This window comes from Chroicocephalus ridibundus, chromosome 1, assembly GCF_963924245.1.
Source record: "Chroicocephalus ridibundus chromosome 1, bChrRid1.1, whole genome shotgun sequence".
Classification (NCBI taxonomy): Eukaryota; Metazoa; Chordata; class Aves; order Charadriiformes; family Laridae; genus Chroicocephalus; species Chroicocephalus ridibundus.
In genome coordinates this window covers 145,835,393-145,852,529 of record NC_086284.1, presented here as the reverse complement: position 1 = coordinate 145,852,529, position 17,137 = coordinate 145,835,393, and the positions used below count along the sequence as shown (strand labels likewise).

Genomic DNA, 17,137 nt, shown 5'->3' with positions numbered 1-17,137 from the left:
CACCCAAGGGGAATTGCCTGAGCAGGGTGGCTGGGCAAACGAGGACAGCGGAGGAGGTACATCCTGAAGGGAATGCAGCTGACGGGGAAGCCACCACGTATGAGAGGAGCAGCAGCAAAGGAAAGCGAGTTGCAATGTACCGACCCCCATCCCCTGCCCATCACCTTCCCCACATGCAGCGAGGGGGCTGGGGATCAGGAAGGGAGAGAGATACGTCCGGAGGGAAGCCAAGGGGTGTTTCTCTAACTGCTTGTTCAATTGTTCATCTTTATTTCCCAATACCCAAATTAATAATTGAAAGTTAATGTAAATTGGCAATAAACTAAATTTTGTGAAATTGCCTGACTCAAGACTTTTTGGGTTTTTTGGGGCCAGTGACAGTCCTATAGAGTGGAAATAGAGGCTCACGATTCATCCAAATCCAACTGCTTTTAGAGGGACAAATGATACCTAGTTGGGAGCAAGAGCAGTCTTGCATGCTCCCAATCATCAGCTGCTCTAAAAGCTAGGCTTGAAAGATGTTTTACTTAGCAAATGTTGGTAATTGTCCTTTCACACCCCACGTGTGAAAGATGAAAGGATGGGAAAGTATTAATTAGCAATCAGAGTTTTGCTGTGAGACTAGTGAGAACATACAGCACTGCATGCGTGTGATACTGTGAAACTCTTCCCCAACATGGGTTGCAATTTATAGGTGTCAAAGGAAGGTCTGTCCCCCATATTTAATTGTCACAGATGGCCAAGCACTCTCTGAGGATAATCCACCCCCAGAGGAGAATTACCTCTGAAGAATTTCCTCCCTGTTCCATGTCAGGGTGTCAGGAAGGTAGAGACAGGAGGGAAGCAACTACCTAATTCCCAGCCACCTAACTGCGGCACAAGCTAGAGCCAGGTAATAGCAGCAATGCGTCCTACTTAGAAGAGGTTTTGGCCCAGAGCTGGATTAAAAATAAAAAAGTTCCTCTTCTGATCCCACAAGCATATCTTGCAGGTGCTGACAACCCAGTTTGGCCAGAATCAGCAATGTCACTTCTCTGCTGGTCGTCAGGCAACTTCCCACAAAGAAGAGATTCTGCAACACGACTGGAAAGCCATGTTGCATGGAGTGTGGCACAGACAGTGCTCCTCACAAAAACAGAGCAAAGAGAGAAAAAGAAGAGAACAAACATGCTAGCTCCATGTGAGCAACATGAAGCACTTATCTACCACCATACTCAACACAGTTAACAGCACACACATCATAGAACAGAATAATTTGAAAACAGTTCTCTCTACCCTCAGGTCTCCTGCTGCCTTCTCCAAAGAGAGTCCCTTTCCAACAGCACTGTATAGTCACTCTTATCTCTGATACCCAAGGTGCTGCAATATGAAATAGCAACTGCAATATCAACACTGAGTACACATTCCAGTTACACACTGGATCAATGTGCAGGTGACCCTGTTGAATTTACCAACCTCGCATGTCATTTTTAAATACAGTGCAATCTCGTCACTCAGCCATTACTGTCACAAAAATGTCAGCAGGGACTATCCCGAAGTCACGTTGTGGGTTTTAACCACTGAGTCAGGTCAGCAGCAGACTGTTTCTATTTTATGGTGCTGTCCTACTCACTATCTAATTCCCAGAGCAAGTTTAACGTCTGCAGTTGCTAACTACCTAGGACTTGTTGCAGCTCTCCAGTCCAGGACGGCACATGTGGAAAGTCCCTGTCTATCACACATGTCATGAGAAAAGTTTCCTTATGAGTGGAAATTCAAGTATCAAACTCACAACCTGTCTGAGGAAGCTGCTAGACACCAAGGCAGATCCTACTCTCATTTTCAACACTGTCAATCCAATGGAACTACACTTTCACCACGGGGAGGAAGAGGAGGAGATTCAGCTCCTCTGAGATATATTCTCCACATATCCTCCAACATACCCATCTCTTCACAGTCTGTGGGGAATTACCGAACCCATGTTACAGCAGGAACACCTCTTGTAACACAACAGGAGAGGGAAGGGAAACCTAGCATGAAGACTGGCCTTGCCTTCCCTAAGTAAAAATGAACTCCCATTGCTTAAAACAGAACAGGCAGCACCCTCAACTACAATCAGGCCCAGCTAAGCACAGCTACCTGATGTTAGCTGCCAAAACCACTTGAGTAAGACTGTGCCCCACGTTCCTCTGCCTGCCTGCGCCCCTAAAGCCAGTGGTTTGCGACAGTGCTGGCTCTCAAGCCATGAACTAAGCTGCAATACTCTTAGTCCTGCAAGCATGCCATGTGGCCTCTCATATATTGGCCATCATTACACCAAGCTTTTCCTTGCATTGCCTCTTCCCTTCATAGCAGTTGACCTTCCTCTACTATTCCTAGCAGCAAAGCTTATTCATACAAAAACGCTGCCGGTGGTAGAAGCTTCCTTGGCACTGACCCAAAGTCCTCACCGATTTGCTCCCTAATCACAGCCCTGAGTTGCTGTTCCTAGGAGAAAGTGTTAAAAATCTTTATCAAAGCGAACCCAGCTACCTTGCAAAGATGTTTACTTTCATTTCAAAGGGGAACATTTACAATGAGAACTATACCATACAACCCAGAATACATAACTCCCAGGTAACTTTTACAATATCCTGGGCACCAAGAAGGGGGCAAAAAAACCCCACAATTACAAAACGCTGCGTACTGTTAAATCATACTGTATGTTGTAGGAGATTTTACTTTGAGTATTGGGATTTTGGCTCATGAAACAAAAAGTCTGCTATTATTTTCCTGCAACAGTCTATAATTAACGTGCCTTCTCAGAAGATTTCATGAAACACTTACTTCTCTGAAGTAACAATACCTTCTTTTTATAGGACCAGTCTTCATTTCTCAGTTACTCCCCACACATCCTGCTACTTGAATAAACACACTGCTTCCCATCCTCATGCAGTCTCAAAGCACAGCGCTACCACGCTGTAGAGAAACCTAAGATATACACGGATGTGCAGGCACTGCTGTGTGGGTCTGCTTCCCAAAAGTGGGGGATTTTTTTTCCTAATGATAGCTCTCAAAGAAAAGGAAATGTCAAGCAGGCACTGGATAACCTCAGCCACCACACAGCTCCATCTGTAGCCATGCCGCACAGCACAGCTCTCCTGACTTCCAGTCTAGTGCTTTAGAAGTTGAACTACCAAGAACTTTTTTAAAATCAGTATTATTTCAATTGTATTTTTCTCAATTTATAGACTAAAAAAAATTCATATTCTTTATTGCCAGACAAGCTTTCCCCTATTTATTAACATTACAGATACATTAAAAATAGGTCCTCTCTTTTTTCTCTTTGTTGGTTTTTTTTTTTCTAGTTACTTTCATTAGAATAGCAATAGGATACTATATAAATTCAAGCTTTGTGGACCTAAACATGGGGGAATGAAAAAAGCAGTGCCTGCCCTAAAGAAGCTATAGTTTAAATAAACAGGAAAGAAGAGAAACTGAGGCATAAGATTATAAAGCAACTTTCCAGCGCACACACATTAGATCAAAAGCTCAGCCCTCCTGGAGGTCAGTCTAGCAACCCACTCATGACCCACAGACCTTCAAACTTCTCCAGACATTCTCAGATAGTCCTGTTTCCTAACTTATTACTTTACGGATTTTTACATAAATGCTTCTCTTCCTGAGGACACTAATTAAGTAGGCACTATCAAAGGTAAACAATTAGCTTTAAAGTCAATAGCTTCAAAGTATCAGCCGGTTTCACTTACTAAACTTTCATGCATTCAACCTCTGCAGTTTCATGAATTTTCTCATGCCCACAAAATCTTCCTGGCAAAATTTCAATTACTTGTGCACAAAGTGAAGATGGAGGAAATGAGAAACATTGCCCACCCCCGCCCCCACACACATTTTTTAAAACAATAAAAATCACTTCAAGTTTTCTTTACAAAATGGAAAAAAAAAAAAAAAAAGGAGAAGCTCTCCCTGGTCACACGCCGGCTTAACCTCCTACACTACACCTTGGCTTATTAGAAAGTGAGAAAATACAACAAATTATCAGTGCCGAGGCACATATCAATTAATTATTGGGGGGGGGGGGGAGACGTTTATTAATCAGAACAATCAAAAGACGGAAAGCAGCAATCCCCACAGTGTGGGAGATGATCCACAGAGAATGCCCTCAGAACTGACCACCTGCCTGAGCCTGGGAAGGTGCACCAAATGCCAGTCTTCAGAAGGCAACAGTGGGTGCAACAACCACACACGGCACATCCTCTGCGCAAAAAGCAACTACACTCAGGAAGTCTGAAAAGGAAAATAACTCATATTGTGCCTTTTAAATGTTTCTTGATGTTGGATAAAGATGGCTTAGGACAATATTTGTCAGAGGTTTTCCCTCCCTGCCCCTCCCCCCCACTTTTTTTTAAAGTGTTAGAAATCAACTTTTGCCCATCATAGAAGATTTCCATGATTTGCAGAACTAGAAAAATTATCACATGGCTTTACTTACCCACTTGTCAGCCTGCTGGTTTAAGTGGAAGGGATACGGCTATTAAATCACAGTGTGTACAAATCTATGTGTCTTGAAAAAAATACAGTAAGGTGGAAAAGAGCTGAAGTGAGAATGGAAAGGGAGGAATGTGAGGGAGCAAGGAGTGGGGCAATGAAAAGTCCTAAGGAGGACAACAAAAAGTGATCAGGATTCTGAGAAGAAAACTAAAGCAATTATGGAACTGAGAGAAACAAGAAGAAAACACAAGGGCCAGCCAAAACAATGTAGGAGAAGACAAGGAAAAAGGCAGAAAGAGTAGGAGGACAAAAGGAGACAGCACAGAGGAATGTAACAGAAGGGAGAGAAGAGGAAAGAACAATGTCAAAAAAGACTAAAAATGGAGAGAAAGGCAAGAGGAGGGTATCTAGGAACTCAAACATGACTTTCATTATAGATACCTCAAGAAAACGCACGTAAAATGTAGGAAAGTTTAAATCGGTGTAAGAACTTAGGTCACTTTACATTTAAAAGAGAGGAAAGACATGCTCCCTTTTGAGAGTTGCTAAATTTGATCAACAAGCAGGTCTTATCTGTGCTATTTTACACCTTGTAAGCTGAAAGTGTTTCCCACTGGAGATAACAGCATCAAGCTGAAGTGTGTTTAAGGTCACAGTCTAAACTCTGACTTAAGAGTTCTGTTGCTCATGATGTGTCTTTACGTTAGAGGTACAGGACTTCTGGCACACGCTGTTCTTCCTAATGTCTGTGAACCTGGCCCTGCAGGAGGGTAAGCATTTCCATCATGACACTTAAGTGCTTTAGCTCTCACTAGCTTCAGTTAGAATTAGGACGAAAAGCACCTGGCTTGATCAGCCCCTAAAATTCAACTGCAAAATAATAAACACTTTTTTTTGGTTTTGTGGGTTTTGGTTTTTTTTTCTCAAGAGACTTCAGGAAACACATTGGGGACCAAAGTCTGCCCTCTTTTGCACTGATGCAAATCTGGATATGCACATTGACAAACACAGAGCCACTCCAGGTTCATTTCCGTGTGACCGAAGGGGAAATCTGGACCACAGCTTCTCTACTGTGGAGACAAAATGAAAGCAACCACAGCTTTCCTTAGCTTAACAATACTCCGTTTTGTAGGATGTTCTGAAACAACCAGAATAGCTACCACCCACTCAAAAACAAGAAAGTAAACACATAACAAAAACGAAACTGCTATTTTGAGACACCTCTTTACGTAGGTTTTCAGTTCAGGCCAACAGCTCAGTATCTAAATTTGATCTCTGACTGAACTCTGTAGGAGGGATACAAGTAGTTAGAAAACACAATCCTTTTCTTTTTTTTTTTTCCTGTTGGGAAAAGGGTTGGTAAAATATTACCAAAAAAGAGCAAACATAGTCCTCTGATGTTAATTTTCAGTGTCAGTCCTTGGAATCTAAACATCTTGTTAGAAACATGCCTTTCTCATATGTCTTTGAGTCTCAGGTCGTGCTCTAACCTCAAATCAACGCCAGTTCAGCTATCAGTGATAAAAACATCATAAACCATACAGGCAGCAGTTCCTACTACTAAAGAGGCCCTGCTCTTCCTGCTGTTAGATGATATTTTTAGTTGCTTATGTCTAATCAGTCAATTAATCATTCTTGCCTAAGTCTTATTTTTATGTCAAGAACCTACTTAGAGCAGTTTTTGTTTGTTTCATTAACTCTGCTGTTTTAATTGAATGCTATCTCCCAGAAGATTCTTTGGGGAAAAAACCTGCATTTTGCTTACATTTCTTGGTTATAAGAACAGCATTTAGCAACTCTTTTGCCTCAGTGCTCTTGAGCAGAGCTAAGAAATTTAGCAAAGCACGGCAAAGATGTACTTTGGGTTGCTCTCATAATACAGACACCTCTGTGGTACCAGGCACTAAATCCCAATCAGACAGCAACTTTCTGCTGTGTTCTCAGCCAAACCTCTGCTATTCCCACACTTTGTCACAATTTTACTTGTAAGATGAAGGAAAAAGCAACCAAATGACGGCTTTATCTTTTCTGCAGCCATTCTCCTGTGTGAGAATTATTAGCGCTGTATTAGCGCCGAGAGTTCAATGAAAACGAGAGTTCAGTCAAAGTCCCCAGACCTTCTTGATGCTGTTGAAATCACTTTTTTTTCTTTGAAAAACTCAACACAGAACACTATCAACTTTTTCCTTCTTTGCCTTTTCAAGATACGAAAGAACACCACAAAACTGCGATAAAAGAGCTCTACTGTACTGAAGTTATAAAATCAAGCCCTCAAATGTTAGACAATGAAAAAAAATGAAGGTTGTCTTTTTAACCTCTGTTCAGCTCCTTGATTGTAGGCATTTGGATATATTCTGCAATTATACTACCACGTGCAAATCTCTTCCAGTGACACCTGTCTCATCTAGAAACCTGGATACGCTCTACTTTGGGAACATATCAGGATGGTGAAGTGACACAAATACTGTACAAAGAATGCCCATCTGAAATTTTGTGCAACCTGGAAGCTGTGTGTTAAATGTGAATGTCAGTGCAACCCTCTGAGATAGATTACAGCAGCCATGAAACACGTTTCCCTTGCTGTAAACCAGGCAAGCCATGACTGTCTTTATCTTCTAACAGGTGTGAATCCAAGCCCATTTAAGCCAAAAGAGGTCTGGAACAGGCTAGTAAGGCTCTGCTTTGGCACAGCGAGAGCCAATGGCTTAAATCAAGCACGGACAAGACTTTATTTCCTTCCCTGCATATAAACACACAGGACTTCTGATACCGGAGTAGTATTTTTTAGCATTCAAGAAGTAGAAACTGCCTGTTGTCAGTGCACTGTTATTTTTTCCAATAAGTAAAACAGCAGAATTATCCAAATCTACAAGGCCCTGTCTTAAGAAAGTTGAGAAAAATCAGATATGGTTTTAAGCAAAAGCAAAACAAACAGCTGACAAAATATTTGGGGGTAGTCCTTAAAATGTTGTGTTAACTTTTAAAAAAATGAACAAACCAGCAGCTCAAGTAGTTTCGAACCTCACAAGCTTGTTTCCCATTTACAGTAAGAGGCGGACTGGAGCAATGAGTTGGTCACGCAGGGGGGGATAAGCCTTTGGTGTACAGAACACAGCAACCGGCTCTTGGACTACAAGAAAATTAGTCCCTGTCCCCACATTTTCCACCTACCCCTCATACCTTTGCTGATTCGGTATTTTGTTCTCAAAAATCTGTCATTCACATCCCAGTTTGAAACTTTGGCAAAGTGTTTACAAACCATGAAGGTATCTGGGAAGTGACACGTCTGGTAAGGCAAAGTGCCCAAGGAGTTAGAACATGCACCAATCAGTCATTTAAGAAAAAAAAACAAAAATTATCGCCAGTTACTGACCTCTGAACTTCTTTGGAGGATTAGCAAGGTCACCTGCCTCTGGCTGAACCACACATCGGTCATCCACTAACCTAGAAAAAAAAAAGTTATTATCTTACTAAAACATGCGTTTGACATACGTCAGCGTATATAAATGCAGAGACATACCTGTCACATTGTAGATATAGAAGCTTACATATTTCTCCAACTTAATTCAAAAAATACCTTAGAAACTCTATTACTCAGTTACTAAGCATAACCAAGAGAAGAAAGCTCTACATTTTCCTTCAAGTAAGAGGATTTCTTCTATTGCACTAAATTATGGCCTATGTGAATTAGATCCCACTTCATTTAAATCCTGTTAAAAGTCCCTTTTGTTACACTATGTACATTGATGTTACATGTCAAATTCTTGTTTTCTTTCATTCAGTCCACTAACCCTGAATCAGAGTTTGTTTTTCTGCAGCTGTCAGATTTTCGCAGCCAGTACCCTAGGGCATAATCCAAAATTCACCCAAATCAACGGACTCTGAGACACTTAAATTAGCCCTGGAAAAAGACCTCAAAAAAAAAAAAAAAAAAAACCAAAACCAAACATTGGGAAGGCACACGTTTATCTGCTGTGAGAAAGGACGTTTAAAGCACTGTGGGTTACCTTGGCCCTACACTTGCAAGCTGTCTCGTGCTTGCAGAGTCCTGCATCCCCAGTGAGGAACTTTTAAGAGGATGCACGGTATCATCAAATAAGCAGCCTTCACATGGATACAAGAGCATACATGGATCTGCTTACACAATCAGGACATGCAGGTGGGTTTCTCCAGGGACCTGCTGTTTCATAACACTGTTTTATTGAGAATTTGAATCTGGAATTTGATAAAGCACTTTAGATTCTAGTCTTTAAAAATTCTGCTACTCCCCTTCACCGTTTCCAATCGTTTTCCTCTGCAGAGGCATGTGGAATTAAGATTCAGTTCCAATCAAAACTCACAGGACCACATTTTCCTTCACTAAAATTAATAAGCATTTATTCAATCCACAGCAGAAAATCTAAGTAACAAATCAAATGTATTTCTCACAATATTTTAAAAGTTAAATAAACAATAAAATTCAAAAATATAAATTGTTCATCTTATCACAGAACTTCCTAAACATAAATTCAGCTTCCTTTCAGGAAGCATCCTGTAAATAATCTGCCTGTTTCAAAAAATTATTCAGGAAAATCACGTTTAAGGACACACTACTGCCCTGCCACTTCACAACAACAGCCTTAGCAGCGTATTCTGTGCCAGAAAAAGCACAATTTGGGTTCAGCCAAACTACCCAACAGACGCATTCAGTTTTCACTCAAGTTGCTGGTGGCTTTCCACCTAGCCACAAGGGCAGTAAGGCCGATGCCCCAGCATGCCCGTGAATTTTCTACCTCAAGCAAGCTGACTGCTGACAAGCTGCTCACTCTGGTTGCAGCTCCCAGAAACAGAAGGAAAAGCGATAAAGAATTTTGGAAGTCAGCAGCTGGGATCTCATAATATACTTGGAAGCAAAGTTCCAGGAGCAGGCAGGGGACTTGCCATGGCCCTCTGGAGTTCTGTTTTTCACAGTGTAGGTTAGGCCAGGCTTGGAAAGCAGGACTTAGGACAAGTCAGTCCTGCAAGATGCCGTTTATCTATGATCTAATGGGCCAAAGCTTCCTATAAACAGCGCCTAAAACCTGGAGTCACAGAAGAAACAGGGCTAGAAAGGACTACCTTAACAGAAGCTTTGCCAGAGGATTTCAGTGCCAATAAGTACTCCCCCCTCAACAAAATCCCTCAAAGGTTTTCTGAATGAACCCAGAAGATTTGACCTTAAGCACTGCCAGGATGGAGGACAGTATGTTGGAAGTTGAGCATAATTCACAAGAGACATCTCGTGTTCCTTGGTGACAACTTGTGCACCCTCATGACAACTATAACTGTGGATGAAATGCAGAACTTTCATCATGGTGCCACATCACCGTAACAAAAGACATATAGAAAATGGAAGCTGCTGGTGCTTAGAAAAAACAAACAAGATCCTGCACACCGCCTGAGTCGTTAGCTGCAGTGTTCAAACATGTTAGACTTCCAAGGCTCAGAATTGTTTAATGTATTTAAACAATTAATATAAATCACTTTCATTTAAGCATTCTCTACAGGCACAAAGATATGGACCATAAATGAGTTCTACAGTCATTAGAAAACAAAGACATCAGACAAGACAAAAGAGAAAGAAACTGCTACTACCATCCTCTAGGCACAAAATGAGAGCATGGAAAGATTAATTGACATGTGACAGGACAGTGGCATGACAGACCAGAAACATCATCTCCTGTGCCTCAGCTTCTGATGCCTCTTTTTCTTACAAAGTATCTTACACATGGGACAAAAACCTGAAAAAAGTATTGCTTTGTCAATATAGCAGGTTTCCAATAATTTAATCCCCCAAATTTCCATATAATGTCATTCATCCTGTATTGGAGCAGTATGTCCGTCGAAGAGTTTAGTAGCTACTTGTTTTCTGGGGAGCTGCCTGTTACGGTACTGTAGTGAGAGCCTATTTGCACATTGCGCATGATGCCAGACTTCAGCTTGTCCTGTAGACTGGAACAGAAGAGGCTCTTCAAAGGCAGACTACTTCCTCTGATGTACGATTCATAATAGTCAAATCCCACTTTTTATACCGAGCCAAAAGGCAACAGTTGGGTTTGTTACTAAAGCCTGCTAGGTGGCCGCACTAAACAACCTGTAACTCCTGACCTTTGTAACCCGCCAACGATCCATTTGAGATGCGTGAAACCGAGCAACAAGCTTGTCTACAAAAGGTCCTGGGCACCTGCAGCTTCCGTCAGACCACAACACAGTACATATCAAGATCACTTGCTTGCTGGTTTGCATAGGAGGCCGAAGTGCACCAGAGCAGACCTTTCTGATAAAGGCAGAATCTACTCCATTATACCATCAAATTTGCTACCTATTTAAATACCAATCTAAATTATTATGCCAATATTCAAGCCATTCTAACATCAAAGAAGTTTTGGCAAACTTCAAAGGGCCTAATTCTTCAGCTGGACTGCAAACAGACAATACGGCTTTGTGCCCTCCATTGTCATTCAGTACCTGGCAGATACAACATGACTACGTTTCAGTTTTTCGTATGTTGGCGGCATATAAATGACAAAGGAGTTCTCTGCACGTGTATGATACGATTTTTATTTGTGCAAGTTCTTCCCTGAACACAATAAATACCTGGTTTATGCACAATGCCTCCAACTAATTGTTGCACCGCTGTAGGAATTACATTGTACAGTAGTTCACTGGTGCCTAAGATAAATCATCAGAAAAGTCAAAATAATAATTACAGCCCTGAACTTCACACGTAGCCCTTTGTATTCGGTAATTGCAGAATTAGGGTCTGAAAGTAACAACATTTATGGGATTGCTTGTTTTCGATGCCCAACCATTCTCCCACTGCAGCCAGTGGAAGTGTTTTACATTTGCTGGAGGGAAAGCAAGGGCAGTTCCCCACCAGGCCGCCACATGCAGCCAACCTCACAGACTAGCAGGTATTTAAGCCATTAAGACCTCACACTACGGTGTACAAAACCACATTAAACGAGAACTGAAACTATCTAAAGTACTGCCTAGGAGTTAAGGGGTGCTTCTCAGCAGAGGCAGAGAAAAAAAGTAAAGGCCGTTTTCAACTCTCTTGCTAGCATTAGCCAGGATAGCGCACCATACCATGTCAAGCAGTCAGAGCACGAACTCGTACAGAGCCCTACGCCTATCTTCCTCTCCCTTCATTTCTCCACATCACTTGGTGGGGTTAAGTCTGTCCTTTCTCCTTGCACCACATGCAAAGCCAAACATGTGCAGAAGCATGCGATTTAGTAATATCTTGCAGCAATTAATCCCATATATAAGGTAGCACATGTGTAAATACGAGCAGTTTCGAGTATAGTGCCTCTTATTTTTGTTGTTTCAGCAACAAAAGGACCAGACTAACTTCTCCCAGTGCTATTAATAATTTGTATTCAGAACTTGCCTAATATAAACTTCAAACTTCTCATACAGCTTCCAGTATTGCTCCACTACCTGGGCACTGGGCAGAAGCAGGGAAACAATCGCTTGCAGTAATTCCCGCTAAATCTTTCTACCGGGTAGAGCAGCAGCCTTTGTAGCGGCTTTCACTGAAAGAAAAAACAGAATGAGCATGCAAAGAACCAGTGGGGCCTCACTGTGTGTTTGGGGAAACAAGAGGAAGGATGGATGGATGGATGGATGGATGGATGGATGGATGGATGGATGGATGGACGGATGGATGGGAGGAGCCGGACTAAGCGGTAGTAGTATAACAGATAAGGCAGGTATGTTGGCAGAGAAGTCTAATGATACCTGGGTTTACAGGTATGAATCATATATGTTGGATGATTCTTCATGTCCTACAGGCTCCTCTGATTACCTAACACAGGCTAAAGGGAAATACACCAAGGTTTCTAGGAACTTGCAGATGTAGAGCGAGGCTCAAGGAATAGTTGTATAGCAATAATCCTAGAAAAACTCTTCACCACGAGGAGTTATTTTAAAATTACTACTGAGATACAGTCACATTTCAGAAGAACAAAACACAATGTGAGAAAAAATAGACAAGGAATGATGATGGATTTCATTAACTTTAGGGCTCTTTCAGAACATAAGGTGCTTTTTAGATTGTCCAAGAACGCAGTCACATAATATTAATTTATCCTAGCTTTGTGCCTTCAGCTTAAAAAAATATAATCCTGAAATGTTATTTTGTCTCTTCTTACCAACAGACTTCCACTTTTCATAGCCAATATTATTAAGCAAAATAATACCAAAACCACACACACAAGACAAAACACACCAGCACACAGTCTCACATACATATAACTGCACATACATGCATATGTGTGCGTAACTTCTTAAAAAATACAAGGCCCAGCTACTAATGTCTAACTATTATAATACATAGGGATGTGCAGAACTCAGCTTGGTGCTCTTTACACACGCATGTATTTTGCAGTATTTATACTATTTTACTCTAGCTAAGCCGGAGTGTCTTGGATTGAAGACATTGCCTCTCTCCGTTGCTCAGCTTTTATTCTTTTCATGGTATCATCATTTCACTGACTTTCTGAGCAGCATAAGGGCTGACAGCAGCAGGAAGAGGGGGGCAATGTCGACAACACACATCAGCAAGAGGAGACGGGCATTTTAATTGCCAGTGGAGTCAAGCAATAGTTTTGCTCAACATCAGTTCACAAATCATGCTGAGGTTACCTCCCAAAGACACGTAACCTCATGGAAAATCCAGTTGTAGTGCCGAGAACAAAGTACCAGCCCTCAAAGCCTCCCTTCCTGAGCTCCTCAGACGTCCCTTTAAATACACAACCTCCTTACCAGAAACAGTCATCCAGAGCACCTTCCACCCAACACACTTCTTCCCCTCCTAACTGCAGCTCCCACACACAAAGCCTCGACCGCATTCCACACATCCCAGCACAGAGTACCCAACCGGGAAGAGAGAAGCTAGTCATACCACTAAGAAGCCAACCAGTAACAAACAATAGGTTACTAAAATTTTGCTGCCCTGGAAATAAAATACCAAATACCTAAGTGCCAAAACAATCGGGTCCACCCAGTTCTTCTCCAAGTCCACCCACTTTTCATTTCATTGAGCCTCTTATCAGGCATCTAGGTCAACCCACTTCTTGCTTGCTTCAAGTGGTCTCCTGCCAAATATCCGCAGTCATCTTACCTCACCCTTCCCAAAATGTGAGTTCATACTCCTTTTTGACTACCGGTCCTGATTCAAATGATTTACAGCTCTATGATTTAGCTCCAGTGTATGAAATTTGTCCTTTTTCCTGTCTCCTTCCTTTCCAACGCCTAATTTTTCATCATCATCTTTTCACATCTGCAATCTTTCAGGGTCTCCTACATTAACCCCAGCTTGCACAGAAAACAAAAAGGATCTTCCTTGCACGTAAGCAGCAGGGCGATTAAGCCTCTGTGCCATTTAGGAAGACTCTTTGTTAAAAATCCCTTTTTGATAAATGGGAGGATTGCAGTACACAATATTTAAAGAAGAACTGCACTACTTGCCAAAGCACATGCATGCACAAGCCTCACGCAGCAGCACAGCGGGAGACTACAAAGTCTGACTGCTGCCTGCCTCAAACTTTAGCAATTTTATCCTTCCCTTTCTGAACAAATTTTAATTGCTACAAACACAAAGCTTAACACAGGTTGAAAGAAGCTATTAAATTAATTCCCCTAGTTTGGGAAAAAAAAAAAAAAAAAAACAAAACCAACTTCTGTGCATCTAAAATATTCCAAACTCCTTAAATTTCACCATAAACCATCCTCAGCGTAAAAGAAGAATGTGAGTGCATTTTATCTCAACCACAAGACCAGGAACACTCTGCCATTCTCACCATGCTGAAAACTGCTTGCGTAGGTCACTTTGAGTCGTATTATCAAATGCCAAGGAGACAGAAGGGCAGAAGGCAAGATACCAAGCATATACTGGGAAATGAAAAACAGCAGGCAAGCAGGCAGCTCCAGAGCTGCACTAATAATCAGCCCTAAAGTTTTTTTCGTTATCTGATAGTGCATTCATATATTCCTGTAACCATACCTGCAGGCTTGCATGTCAGAGAGGGGGGAGAAAAAGCAGAAGTTTTGCCTGTTCAATTAAGCAATCCAGCTATAAATCCTGAATGTCACTTTGTTATTCTTTTGTATTGTATTACATCCCTCATGCTTTTAGCTCGTAAAAGCTTCAGCAACCTGTTCAAGTACAATTTGTTTATCCATTTTAGAGTTACAGTTACATTTAAAACATTGTGCAAATTAAAATAAATTATAAGAATGGAGGTAAAATAAATGATGACAATAGAATAAAGTGTTATTTGGAGATTACAGTGGAGGGGAGAAAACATGATTCTTAGATTTTAGTCTCAATTTTGACATTTTCTTGGCCTATAAAATAGGCAAGTCATTTATGCACAGGGAAAATGGTACTGAACTTAGCTTGTGCATATTAATTTTTGCCAAGTAAATAAACATTCACACAGCATTTCAAGATCCTCACGTTCATGCAACATGCACTAAGTCACTTTTCGCACCAAGCGCACCTATTTTTTGCTGTCAAAAGGGGACTTGGGAATCGGCAATGGCAGGCAGTGTGCCAGCCCACCCCACCCAGCTCATTCCCCAGTCACACAAACTCCTGCTACACTTCTCCAAAATGCTGGTGCTCTGCTCCCAGGCTTGTTTTGGCTTCAGTCTGTCTCAGTACCTTTGAAAAACAAATTGCATTCCCATAAAACCGAGGAAATGCCTGATTTCTTCCTTTTTTTTTTTTTTAAATACGAAAAGTAAAACTCCATCATACAAGGATGTTGTGATAGCCTAAAGGCATTTGATAGAAGAAAATCTTGCACAGGAAAACGTACTCTTTTGGATAAAATTTGTATTGAGACATTCTTTTAGAGCTACGAAATGGAAAGGATAAAATGAGTATTAGGAAAGCATTCTGAAAGCAGTAGTGGCTTGCAGAACATAGACCCACTAACAATATACATCACCTGGGAGATGGGACAATTTTTCTATTACTATCATTTTCTCTTTTGGGGCTCTCTTTGAACTTACTGGCAAAATTTCCACTGCTGTCTCTGAGGCCAAGGTTTCACCCCAGCGACCTGAAACGTACTTGGGGGTGAAGTGCCGTTTAAATACGAAGCGGTGGCAACACCCAGTGCCCGGCTACAGAGGAGACCCTTCAAACGCAGAGAGCCCACCATCACCAGCGAACTCACCGCTGACAAATCAATCTCGCCTGGAGGTGGGGTGGAACGTGGCGTTCTGGTGGCCGCAGTTCAGCCAAGTAAACCTAAAGTGTCTAGCTCAAATCCATCATCTGAGACCCTTTTTCACTCAAAACTGAGAGATAGGCACTGCCAGACGGCAGTAACAACCTACTCTAGGGCAGATGTGTAAAATAGGAGGATGAAACATCCTCTGGACATGGCCTTCCCTTCTCCCTTGCCTATTTGCTACCTGTGTAACTTTTGAGATGACTCTGCTTTGGAAAAACACATTAAGTGAGACCCTCAGACATCTCAGGACAGAGGTACTAGCGTTCTGGAAGGCTTTCCTCCTAGTTCAACTTCAACGCCTGGCAATTTTTCTTGTGCCTGGCTGAGACACAGATGAGAAACCCAAGGTGGACCTGGTTGAAATATTCCTCCTGCCCCCATCCACCTTCCTCCTGTGCACCCCTGAGCAAAACAAGACTGCAAACGCTGCACTCCAGGAAGCGCACACTCACTGACAGGTTGCCAGCAACCAGAGAAAAATATTATGTTAATGTGTCTACACACAGGGTACAAAGAATACATATCTCTTGAAGTCTACAAAGTCTTTTTTTCTTTTTTTAAAGATAGCCGGCGTGACCCACAGCATATATTCAAGGGTGAGGATTTTTATGCTGATGTAGTTTGTCTCAAAAGATTCCAGCCACTGAGGTATGGTGGAACAAAAGAGAAAAGCCTTCCTTCAACTTCAATTAAGGTCGCTCAACTATTGCTCAAGAGGATAGTTGCGAAGGACTGTTTTAGTTAATTGCACACAAAATTAAAAAGATAAAGAAAGCTAGATTAATCATTACAATTTTGTTAAAGCTGGGAATTTGATTATTTCAAGAAAAGACTTCAAAAAGTGGGATGTTGTCAAAGTGGACATATGTATTAAAACATTGCAGTTCTTTGAGCATATTATCATACAATAAAATCCAAAAATATCATCACCTGCTCATCAGCTGTTTGAAGTATTCTCATCAGTCTATTTGAAGTATTATCCCACATACAGCACTCAACTGAGGCTTTATATTCATGTTCTTCAGGGCAGAGGCCACATACCACAAATGTCCATGATATTCTCCAAATATTCCCTTTGTTTATCTTAGGAGCATCTGAGACGTCCTTCATCAAAGTTTTTAAGTACAATCTAGCTTCTGCAGCTCTTCTACTTAGTCCTTACTCCACAGAGCTACATTTTGAATGCAAATACTGTAAGAATTCTAGGATTTGCCGCAACATAAACACGATGCTTACTTAGAAGTAAATCAGAAAATCAAGATTAAACACTTAACTTCAACTCTGCTTGCTTACACCTTACAACTACCCATTACAGGTCTGCCACTCATCTCTCCCAGTGTAAAAAAGAATGGATGAAGTAGAATTACTAGGTATATTGACATAACTTACATTAGAAA

The 17,137-nt window shown here is 41.4% G+C and overlaps 1 protein-coding gene across 1 annotated transcript in view; it reads right to left on the bottom strand.

Annotated features, from left to right (window-relative positions):
• Nucleotides 1-17,137, bottom strand: part of ITPR2 (inositol 1,4,5-trisphosphate receptor type 2) — a 261,876-nt gene that overhangs the window by 220,805 nt on the left and 23,934 nt on the right. The window contains exon 2 of the mRNA XM_063357290.1: nt 7,844-7,914. Within this exon, the coding sequence (XP_063213360.1) occupies nt 7,844-7,914 (71 nt within the window). The remainder of the gene's footprint in view (nt 1-7,843; nt 7,915-17,137) is intronic.